General features: G+C 47.4%; 1 protein-coding gene across 1 annotated transcript; it reads left to right on the top strand.

Annotated features, from left to right (window-relative positions):
* Positions 1 to 4,746: 4,746 nt before the first annotated feature.
* On the top strand, positions 4,747 to 11,087 carry LOC117042698 (zinc finger protein 397-like). The gene is made up of 4 exons (XM_033142301.1): positions 4,747 to 4,761; positions 6,901 to 7,727; positions 7,984 to 8,104; positions 10,094 to 11,087. The coding sequence occupies exons 2-4, from the start codon at positions 7,065 to 7,067 to the stop codon at positions 11,071 to 11,073; spliced, it is 1,764 nt and encodes a 587-aa protein (XP_032998192.1). The 5' UTR covers positions 4,747 to 4,761; positions 6,901 to 7,064; the 3' UTR covers positions 11,074 to 11,087.
* The last annotated feature ends 628 nt before the right edge of the window (positions 11,088 to 11,715 follow it).

Genomic DNA, 11,715 nt, shown 5'->3' with positions numbered 1-11,715 from the left:
GGGTTGTTGTGGCTTTGCATTTTCCTTCCTTTCCCCAGAATTCCCTCTGCAGCTTACTTCTTAAATAGACAGTCACACTTTTAACAGTTCCAATAAATCATCTTTTCCTCAAACGGGCTCCCTTGCCTTTAATCTTGTTTTCCTTTTGAGATGTCTGATTTGGCAGAGGATGAGACTCCTAACCCCAGGGTTGTGGGTTTGAGCCCCATGTTGGGCAAAGGTTTCCTGCACTGCAGAGGGTGGGACTAGATGATCCTCAGGACCCCTCGCAACTCTGCAAAACCTTCCTCTCCCCTCAATACTTTATGCAGCTGAAAAATTCATGCATCATTGGATTAATAGATGACTAAAAAATGAACCCCTTCACCCACCTCAGGCGGGATAGTTCCTTGCTCTGGAGACCTTAGATGGGAAGAAAATGGAAAAGAAACTGAGCTGGGTGTAAGCTTCAAATGCCCTCTGCAAATACAGCCTCACCATCTCCACACTTTGACAGAAATAAACCTCATTGCATTGAGTGGGGCTTCTTCCCAGTTAAATGTGTTTCGAGTGGATGCATTAATGTTCCTTATTTACAGGCTGGATTCTGTCTATCGGGGGCATCAAAGGGGGTAACTTTAATCTAAATTCTCTCATGGGATACTATCAGCTAGAAAACAAATGCCTATGGAATTGACCATTCTCAAAGATCTCACAGGACACTCTCCGGCTCCAGTATCAGGGCTACTGACTACTGACCAGTGCAGCCTGCTCTCCTTTTCCTGCATTTCCTACAGGGTGGTGCAGATGTCAGAATAAATACACACACACCCCGCCACCTGCCTGAGCACCACCTCCCCTTGCTCCATCCCCTATATGACGTTGGCAACATTTGTGTCATAAGTTTCCCTGTGAGCCTCCTCACACCCCATTGAAGGACACAAAAGTGGCCCATTTGGTCCAGCACCCAAGAGGGGCCACTCAGACACCTGTGAGAAACCTGCAAGCAGGACCAGAGAGCAAAACCAGCCCCCCCTGCAGTTTCCAGCATCTGTGATTTTGAAGCCTGCTGCCTCTGGACTGTGGAGGCAGAGCATAACCATTGTGCTTAAGAACCATAAACAGCCTAGTGCTCCATGCGTTTGTCCTAATAATAATAATAATATTTTTTTTTGTTTATACCCCGCACTTCCCGATTTAAAAACCGGGCTCAGGGCGGCTAACAACAAATATAAAACATTGATTAAAACGACTCGTCTTGTCCCCAGCTTAGTGGGTGGAGAATGATAGTTTTAATCTAAGGGTCACCGGCCTGAGCACCACATTGGGCAAAAGATTCCTGCATTGCATAGATCTGGACTAGGTGACCCTTGTGGTCCCTTCCAACTCTGCAATCCCATGATTTTAAGTTGGTTGCCAACTCTGCCTCCAGTGGCAGTGAGTTCCATAGCTCAATTATGTGCTGCACAATGAAATGCTTTTATCTGTCCTGGATCTCCCAACATTCAGCTTTCTTGGAGGGCCACAACTTCTACTGCTATGAGGATCTGCAATGTGGAGATATTGTGTCTCTGCCTCCCTGCCTCCATCGTGGGGACCAAAGCAGGGAGCGGGCAGATTGTCCCCTCCTGGGGCAGGAAGCCTTGACAGAGAACTTTCTTGCATTAACAACAATAACTGGTTTCTTGAGGCAGCAGGAAAACAAATCAGGAAGGAGCAGGCCTGTCAAACACAGCACAACATCTCTCAGCTCCAGCCTCCCTGAACTGAAGGATCAGAAAATAAATTTTGGAGGTGCCATGCACTGGGGTGTGTGTGTGTGTGTGTGTAATCGAGCTGCTTTGGATGCAGGGACATCTTGCTCTGCAGTGTCTACACTGAGTGGCTGTGGCTCTCCTGGAATTCAGACAGGCATCTTTCCCAGTCCGAAATGGGAGGTGCAAGGGACTGAACCTGGTAGCTTTTCCATGCCAAGCAGACGCTGTTCCCCTGAGCTTCAGCTCTTCTGCATTTTTTAAGTAAGGCTCATGACCTTCTTTATAGTATTCGTTTAACTTTCTGAAATCCCAGCTAATTCCTATGTTAGGTGAAAAGGAATTAATAAGGAGTCCAACAAGTCCATATATTCACATCCAAAATCACACTCAGAACAAGACCCCATTTAGAGCCCCAGAGAGGAACATGCAGCTTAATGATACAGACCAGTCATGTTACAATCACAAAACCAATATGGCATCCTAAGAGTTGAACAGAAAACGGCATCCTCTTATCTTAAATGGTCTTCAAGACAAGGCAATGCAGATCCAGAGGCCCATCTAGTCCAGATTCCCCTTCTCCCAGTGGCTGATCAGATGCCCCATGGGAAGCCCCCAAGAGGACATGAGAGCAACACCCCTACTCTCTCTCTCTCTCCCCCCCCCCGCCAATTCCCAATAACTGGAACTCGAAGGCACCTGCTGCCTCCAACAGTGGAGGCCCCATGTAGCCATCCCAGAATGTGTCTAGTCTTCCAAAGCCAGCCAAATTGGTGGCCTTCCCGGCCTCTTTTGTGAAGGAGTTCCAGAGTTTTATTTTCTTTTGTCAGTCCAGAATCTTCTACCATCTGGGATGAAACGGACCTTTGGCCTGATCCAGCAAGGATCTCCTTATTTTCTTTGCCAAATATGCGAAAAGAGTGCAGTCATATTCCTCCCATTTGTGGAGTTCACACTTCCACATCTGTAAAATACAGTGTGAGTCATTGGGAGCTGTTGTTGTCAGTGTGGGTCTGTGGCTGCCCTTGTGATGTGTCCCTGGCCTTCGTTCTGAACCATCAAGCCAAGATGTTTCATAATGGAGCCTAGAACATTTGGGACTTAACGAATGAATTTGGGGTGGAGTCTTGCTTCTTTAAAACAAAGAATAGCTATTCACCAACCCCCAGGGTGCACATTATTTTTCTAATCAGATCATCTATATCTAGATTAATACCTATGACGCCAACTGTTTCTCCTTTTTAAAAATCTTTTTTGTGATAACTGAAAATATTGTTCCAATCTCTATTTTTAATCAATTATTACTTTAAACTTCCTGCTGAATCAGTTTATTTATTTCAGCCTATTTTTGCTCTGTTCTCATCCGCCTGTCTTGTGACATACCAGTAGTTAAGGTGTGGGTTATCAGGATGTACCGTAAGTTACATTCTCCCTCTTTTTTTCTGTGGAACATTAGCTGGACGTATTCCCTAAATGAATTATCTGATGTCTGATGAATGCCTTCTTCTGAATGAAGCTTTTCCCACACTCGGAGCGTTCATAAGGTTTCTCCTCTGTGTGGGTTCTTTGGTGTTTGATCAGTGTATCTCGCCTCAGGGCATTCGTGAGGCTTCTCTCCCATGTGAATCTTCTGGTGGTCAATTGACCTATAAGGATGATGGAAACTTTTCCCACACTCGGGACATTCATAAGGCTTCTCCCCTGTGTGGGTTCTCTGGTGCTTGATCATTGTATCCCACAAGGAGAAGTGTTATGTATTGAAGTTCTCACCCTAGGCCACTAGGGGTGTGTGTATATAGTTCATTCTGCTGCAGTTTTCACTCTGGTCCGCATATGCAAAAGGATTGTAAAGTGACGTTCAGGGATTGGTTAACTGCGGAAAGTTGTTACTGTTGTTTTGTAGCTGAGTTCTATATAAGCAGGCTGCTGAGGCCTTCAGCTCACTTCTGTTCCAGCCTGAGAATAAACAAGAGCTGTTTGGAAATCACTGTGTCGTCTGCTGTGTCCACCCACAACTTAACAAGAAGTTTCTCCTACAATCGGGGCACTCGTATGGCTTCTCCCCTGTGTGGGTCCTCCAGTGATTGAGTAACGTATCTCTCCGGGGAAAGCTTTTCCTACAGTCCGGGCTTCTCTCCTGTGTGGATCTTCTGGTGCCTCTTCAAATGGAGTTGCCACCGGAAGCCTTTCCCGCACTGGGTGCATTGGCAGGTAGGTAGCCATGTTGGTCTGCTACAGTCGAAATAATAATAATAATAATAATAATAATAATAATAATTCCTTCCAGTAGCACCTTAAAGACCAACTAAGTTTGTTCTTGGTATGAGCTTTTGTGTGCATGCACACTTCTTCAGATTCACTGAAACAGAAGTCACCAGACCCTTATATATAGTGAGAGAGTGAGGAGGGGTATTACTCAGAAGGGTGGTGGGAATGGGTGATTGGCTGATAGGTATGGAAGACCTGTTGACGACTGTTAACGACTGCAATTGGTCTTGCAGGGAAAAGCAAGGGGTGAGATGGCTAAAAATAGCTTTGTCATGTATAATGAGATAAGAACCCGATGTCTCTATTCAGAACAGGTATCTCCATGGTTTTAAGTTTGGTGATGAGTTGCAATTCGGCAACTTCTCTTTCCAGTCTATTTCTGAAATTCCTTTGCAATAAGACAGCTACTTCGAGATCTTTTATCTCTCTGTTATGGATTCGCAGGTGACTCGCCGAACTGGTCCTCTGGCTGAAGCTTTTCCCACAGTGGGAGCACTTGTGCTGTTTCTCTTCAGTGCCGGTCAGTGTAGACAATATTAGATGGACCCATAATAAGACTGCTGTTCCAGCCTGTTTGCTTGCAATGCATGCCACCTCTCTGTTGGGAAGCTGCCCCACAGCCCCCAATGGGTTAAACGGATAGAGCTGTGTTTTGCAGAGAGGCCCAGGGAGCAGCCAGCCAATGCTGTCCCTTCCTTTTCCTGCCGGGGATAAACTCTGCTGCAAAAGCCGTGGCTTCTTTCTGCAGAAGGTCAGAGAGGTGAGTGCAAAGCTGTGTTTTGGGGCAACGAGGGAGGCGAGCCAGGAGGCAAGAGGAATTGGCAAGGAAAACTCATTCACGTGGTTTGGAAGCGCTACGGAGTCAGACTGATGGTCCATCTAGCCCCGTATTGTCTGCTCAGGCAGGCAGCAGCCCCCTGGGGTTTCAGGAGGAGCCCTGCTTGGGGATTGATGCTGGGACCTTGTGGATGCAGAGCAGGTTCTCTATCCACTGCAGCCCATGTCTCTCTATACTGACACATACAGGAACCTCATCGTCATCATCATCGTTATTATATATATTTCGAAATCATTTTTATTTGATTTTACAGATATAAAATTATAACAATCCGAATGCATATCCATATATAGAGATTACGCTGAATCTCGAGATTTCCTCCCCCACCCCCTTCACGGGTCCTATTGTCAACATTTACAATTGCATATTATTTCATAATTTATATTTTATATCAATCCATATTATCATGGTATTTGTTACATTGCAAGTGAGATTAAAATCCTGCTCGTGTTTTCATCTGCTTGCAATGGTCTCCTAAATAAATTACAATGCCCCCCCCCCGTTCTTTTTTTAAAGTTTTTGTGCTCTTGGTTCCTGAGTTTTCCAGTCAGCTTTGCTTGCCGTTCCTCTCTTGTAGGGACTTTGTCTTCTTTCCATCTCTGGGCTAGTAGCACCCGAGCGCAGTATTATTATTATTATTATTATTATTATTATTATTATTATTTTTATACCCCACCCATCTGACTGGATTGCCCAGCCTCAGCCACTCTAGGCAGCTTCCAACATATATATAACATAATAAAACTTTTTTATAATTCATTCTGCGAGTGTCTTCGTACAGCGATTTTTTCGTCTTGCGAATCACCAATACAAAATAGCGGTTTTCGCGAAAGAAAAAAAAAATCATCTTGCAAGGCAGCCCCATTGACTTTTTTGTCTTGCGGGGCAGCCTTCCGCTAGCGAATTCCTTTCGTTTAGCGAGTTTTTCGTCTAGCGAGGCATTCGTCTAGCGGGGCACCACTGTACCAAGTCAGACCATTGGTTTCCCTAGCTCAGTATTGTCCACACTGACTGGTAGCAGCTCTCCAGAGTTTCAGACAAGAGTCCTTTCTAGTCCTACCTGGAAATGCTGATGGTTGTACCTGGGGGCCTTCTGCATGCAAATCGTGTGTTCTGCTGAGCTGTTAACCTTTCCCTTTTTTCCCAGCAGGGACAAAAATTTGCTAGGCAGATAATGCACAAAGCATCATCTTACATCTCGCATCCCCTTCCACGCGTCTCGCACCTGTGATATACAAGATAAAACCCACATAGCAAGAAAGGTACAATTCACTAATTGAGTCACCAGAAACCAACTCTGCAGCTTAAAGCAAAACCATAAGCAGACTGAGCAACACAAATATGAATTGCTTTTCGTGGCGGAATAGAACTGCTTTTATCTGCCGTTGAGGGATATGTGCTTATAATGCAATTGCATGAACCTGCTAGGCTTTTTCAGCTCAGTGCCGGAACATCTGCTTGGCATACAGAAGGTCTCAGCTTCAGTTCCTGGCATCTCCAGACAGGACTGAGAGAGAAATACTATTGCTAGCCCAGAGATGAAATAGCAGATCAAGTTGATGGGCTATGTCAAAATGGCTAAAATGACTGGAAAGATCAGAAATCAGGAAGATGAAAAATTTAATAAGGAATGGAGGAAATTTATAATTTGCCTTGGAAACCACTGTAAACGGTTAAAATCGTTAGCAGGATTGCAATAACACTTGTAATGTAACGAGAACTATGGAAGCAATAGAGAGATAAAAATTTGGATTATTATTAAAGATTCAGGAGAAAAGGTTTAACCATGAGACCCACAGGGGGGAGGTGGGATGTTCAGGGATTCATGGGAATCTTGTACTTTTGGAAGGTGTTGTGGTATGATTGTAATTCTTAATATGTAAAATAAAATAAAATAAATTTGGGAGAAAAGGGGAAAAAAATCCTAGAGAACTACTGCCAGTCAGTGCAAACAGCACTGAGGTATTTAAACTGATGGCCTGACTTTCTATGTTCCTAATGTAACACAGGTCTTTAAAAAAAATTCTTCAGGAATAATCTTCCGTCTTTTGTCTCTGCGAGGTTTGTCGTTGGATTCAGGACAGGGGGGTTGCCAATGGAGCTTCTTGCCTCGCACCAGATTGAGTGGCTGAACCAAACAGAAGCAGGCGACTGATGACATGGTTTAGGAGCTGAGGTGGAGCGAGGCGGAGCTGTCGCATTCTGTGCGAGCGGCGGAACAAGAGATGGACCGGAGTGAAATTCAAGCTCTGCCGAATCGGGGCACAGGTCCGGGAACACGAGCAAAGAGGCAGGGCAGAGCAGAACCCAAATTGCGTAAGGGGCCTGGAAGAGTCCAGCGGGAGGTTGTGGAGCCATTCCCAACAGCCAGGCAGTCGCCAAACATGGGATGGGGCGGCCCACGCTTGCCAGAACTTGCCCCACGGGACGATCCCAAGCCTTGTCCGCTCTCCGTGGAAAGAACGCACTGCAGCAGTGGCAGCCCTGAAGGAGACAGTGCAAACAGCCTTCCGACAGGCCTCAGCAGAGCATCCGAAGAGGCCCACATGGGTTTGGATTCTGGGGGAGCAAAGGAGGAGCCCTGGGAAAGGGACACCGTCGCCCTGGAGATGCAGCGGCTGAACTTCCGACGGTTCCGCTACCAGGAGGTCGGGGGGCCGCGGCAAGTGTGCAGCCAGCTCTGGTACCTCTGCCACCGGTGGCTGAAGCCAGAGAGGCACACCAAGGAGCAGATCCTGGAGCTGCTGATCCTGGAGCAGTTCTTGGCTGTCCTGCCCTCGGAGATGCAGAGCTGGGTCAGGGAAGGCAAGCCGGAGACCTGCACCCAGGCGGTGGCCCTGGCCGAAGGTTTCCTGAGGAGGCAGCAAGCGGGTGAGAAACCCAAAGAGGTGAGGGCATTTCTTTCCTCTTTTGAAATAATTTTTATTTGATTTTGCAAGTATAAAGATATAACCGTCCAACTATACACATCCACAGTTAAAGATTCCTTCGAATCTCTGGACTTTCACCTTCCCCTCCATGGGTCCTATTGTTAACCTTTTCTACTGCATATTTTTCAATAGTCCATATTTAATATTACTCCATTGTTTCCATAATACTTGCTGCATTACAAGTGTTATTGCTAATGTTTTTATCTGCTTACAGATTGTGTCCTCCTGGTTGTTTCAGGTAGTGCCTACGAATCCCACAGCTCCTTCAGAGGCCAGAGAGAATGTGCCGCATGTGGAAGACAAAGAAGAGGGTGGCAGAGGTGGGTCCTCTTTGGGTAAGGCAGAAGTCCTTGGTTGCCTGGAGTGCAGGCTTCTTCCTGCCCCGGGTGCTTAAACCTCAGCTCTGATCTTCCCTGTTCAGTCCCTAGAACAGGAGAAGCCCATCTGATGTCTGTGGGCGCACAAACCTACAAACGCTTTCTCCAGAGGCTGCAGGGTCAGGCCCGAAAACTGAACTGGGGCTTAAAAGAAATGTCCTATTCTTCTTTGGCGATCACTCGTAGCCGAATCAGATTGTCTTCCATGAACACGGTCTTAACAGTGAGTCCGTAAGTGACTGTGAAGGCCAATTCTGGATCCACACGTCCTTCCACAGTGGGGACATTGGTTTCCGGGCGGGAGTTGATCAGGGTGTGGATTTGCCAAGCGTGCCTTCCTCTTAGCACGTTTCTCCCTTGCGTCCTGAGTTTGAGCATCTTCAAAGCCCATGACACCTTTGGTAAAGGCTGTCCTAATTTTTTAAGATTTGCCTTGAGATTTATCCTATTGCAGTCAGTGCTTGGAAGGAGCTAGGCCGCATTCTGACCATACATTTTAAGCGCTATGATACCTCTTTAAACTGCCACGGCTCCTCCCGCAAAGAATTCTGGGAGTTGTGGTTTGTTAAGGGTACTGACAGTTGCTAGGAAGCATTCATTTCCCTCCCAGAGCTACAGTTCCCAGAGTGGTATAACTATCAATCCCTCCTCACAGGGAACTCTGGGAACTGTAGCTCTGGGAGGGGAATAGGGCTCCCCTAGAAACACTCAGCACAACCACAACAAACTCCGGCTCCCAGAATTCTTTGGAGGAAGCCATGGCTGCTTAAAGTGCTATGGGGGGGCACTGTGGTCTAAACCACTGAGCCTCTTGGGCTTGCTGATAGAAAGTCGGTGGTTCGAATCCCCGAGACAGAGTGAGCTCCCATTGCTCTGTCCCAGCTCCTGCCAACCTAGCAGTTCAAAAGCATGCCAGTGCAAGTAGATAAATAGATACCACTGCGGAGGGAAGGTAAACGGCATTTCTGTGCGCTCTGGTGTCCCGTTGTGCCAGGAGCGGTTTAGTCCTGCTGGCCACATGACCTGGAAAGCTGTCTGTGGACAAACGGCAACTCCCTTGGCCTGAAAGCGAGATGAGTGCCACAACCCCACAGTTGCCTTTGACTGGACTTAACCATCCATGGGTCCTCTACCTTTTTTACATTAAAACTATGGTGTGAATGTGGTCTCAGTTTTGCCCTTTGTAGAACTCAGCAGAGAGGAAGATGGGGAGAAATCTTGTGCAATTCCCAGAGTGGTTCACCGATCAACCCCTTGTCACAGGGAACTGGGAATTGTAGGACCCAGAAGGAAGCCCTTAAAGAAATGTGGCCCCCGGACTGCAAAACTTACCCCACCCTTGTGATAAAAGTATTTCCTCAACCCCCGCTATGGATTTTGGTTGCTCCCACCCCTCTTATGGACCAACGCAGCTTACATTTGCCACTTAACTAAGAACTGAGTTTATATGCAACAATTATAATGTCAGCTACAATGCAGGTGGCGCTGTGGGTTAAGCCACAGAGCCTAGGGCTTGCTGATCAGAAGGTCGGCGGTTTGAATCCCCGCAACGGGGTGAGCTCCTGTTGCTCGGTCCCAGATCCTGCCCACCTAGCAGTTCGAAAGCACGTCAAAGTGCAAGTAGATAAATAAGTACCGCTCCGGCGGGAAGGTAAAGGGCATTTCTGTGCACTGCTCTGGTTCGCCAGAAGCGGCTTTGTCATGCTGGTCACATGATCCGGAAGTTGTACGCCAGCTCCCTTGGCCAGTAAGGCAAGATGAGCGTCACAACCTGAGTCAGACACGACTGGACCTAATGGTCAGGGGTCCCTTTACCTTTACCTTGCAACGTAAAACAATTCAAAGCAAGCTCGTAGTATCAAGCTATACTAAACCAACATTAAACCACTCCCTACAAATTCACCGCAAACCGTTCATCTAGATTATTGTTGCTTTCCTCTCCTTTAGGTGACAGCTGGCTGAATCAGCAGGAGGGTAATCCACAGCAGGAAAGGCCAACCCAAGAAGACCCTCATTTGCAATGTCAGGATAACAAAACAGCTTTCCTGCCTTATTCAGAGACAAGGATGGGAAGCCACCCGGAAGACCGTGTGAATGACCCTGAGAGAACCCCTAGGGATTTTGCTGAGCCCACAAACCAGCAGATCCCTCCCAAAGGCAAGAAGCAAAGGACTTGCGGCGTCTGTGGGAAGAGCTTCAGCCGCAGCACCGGCCTGATCGCACACCAGAGAATCCACACCGGGGAGAAGCCGTACGAGTGTCCTGACTGCGGGAAATCCTTCACGTTGAAGTCGAACTTGATAGCCCACGAAAGGACCCACAACGGGGAGAAGCCGTACGAGTGCCAGCAATGCGGGAAAAGCTTCAGCGTGAGCTCGCAGCTCATAAAGCACAAGAGGACTCACTCGGGGGAGAAGCCGTACAAATGCGCAGAGTGCGGGCAGGCATTCCGCCAAAGCTCGCACCTTAAAAACCACCAGAGAATCCACACGGGAGACCGGCCGTTCAAGTGCTCGGACTGCGGGAAAAGCTTCAGCGTGAGCTCAGACCTGATCCGGCACGAAATATCGCACACGGGGGAGAAACCGTACCAGTGTCCGGACTGCGGCAAGCGCTTTTGCAACAGTTCGCAGATTATTACTCACCGGAGAGTCCACACGGGGGAAAAGCCGTACAAATGTCTGGAGTGCGGGAAAAGCTTCACCGTGAGCCAACAGCTCAGCAGGCACCAGCGAGTCCACACGGGAGAGAAGCCATACAAATGCCCCGAATGCGGGAAAACCTTTGGTGTCAGCACACTCCTTACGGGACACCTGAGAATCCACACGGGAGAAAAACCGTACAAATGTTCGGAATGTGGGAAAAGCTTCAGGCTGCGCTCAAACCTTATTGCACATCAGAAAACACACACCGCAAGGAAATCCTAGGCACTTTTACTGTGTGTGTGTGTGTGTGTGTGTGTGTGTGTGCTTGCTGAAGGAGGGATTAAATTTTGAATTCAGTTGTCTAATTTTTCATGATATACTCGTACCTTGGTTGCCGAATGCCTTGGAACTCGTACGTTTCGGCTTCCAAACGATCGAAAACTGGGAGTGAGTGTTCTGGTTTTCAAACAATTTCCAGAAGCTGAATGTCCGGCGTGACTTCCACGGCTTCCGATTGACTGCAGGAAGCTCCTGCAGCCAATTGGAAGTCACACCTTAGTTTTCGAACGGTTCTGGAAGTTGAATGGACTCCTGAAACTCACATACGGTACGGGATCTAGAGTTGCCATATTCTGAAGAGCAAAAAAAGAGGATGCATTTGCCAACTTCTACTTTTAACTCTGGATCTCCATGATAACTCTCATCATGAAAAAGAGGACGTGTCCTGGAAATAGAGGACATGTGGCAACCCTACCAGTGGCCTGGTCAAATCTATAGAATGGGGTAGCCAATGTGGGCCCCTCCAGAGGCTGGATTTCATCTTCCATCAGCCTTGGCTAGCACGGCTCAAAGTAAAAAAAAGGATGGTAGTTCTAACTTAACAACCTCTGGAGGGGAACACATTGCTACTCCCTGCTCTAGAGC

The sequence above is a fragment of the Lacerta agilis genome, chromosome 2 (genome assembly GCF_009819535.1).
Source record: "Lacerta agilis isolate rLacAgi1 chromosome 2, rLacAgi1.pri, whole genome shotgun sequence".
Lineage (NCBI taxonomy): Eukaryota > Metazoa > Chordata > Lepidosauria > Squamata > Lacertidae > Lacerta > Lacerta agilis.
The sequence above is the reverse complement of the archived record's forward strand: the minus strand, read 5'-3'. Positions and strand labels throughout refer to the sequence as shown.

What these genes read in the sequence shown, in the direction of transcription:
- LOC117042698 (XM_033142301.1), top strand. Translation starts at nt 7,065, where the DNA reads ATGGACCGGAGTGAAATTCAAGCTCTGCCGAATCGGGGCACAGGTCCG. An exon ending in CGGGTGAGAAACCCAAAGAG is followed by an intron (nt 7,728 to 7,983) that starts GTGAGGGCATTT and finishes ATCTGCTTACAG; the next exon opens with ATTGTGTCCTCCTGGTTGTT. An exon ending in CAGAGGTGGGTCCTCTTTGG is followed by an intron (nt 8,105 to 10,093) that starts GTAAGGCAGAAG and finishes CCTCTCCTTTAG; the next exon opens with GTGACAGCTGGCTGAATCAG.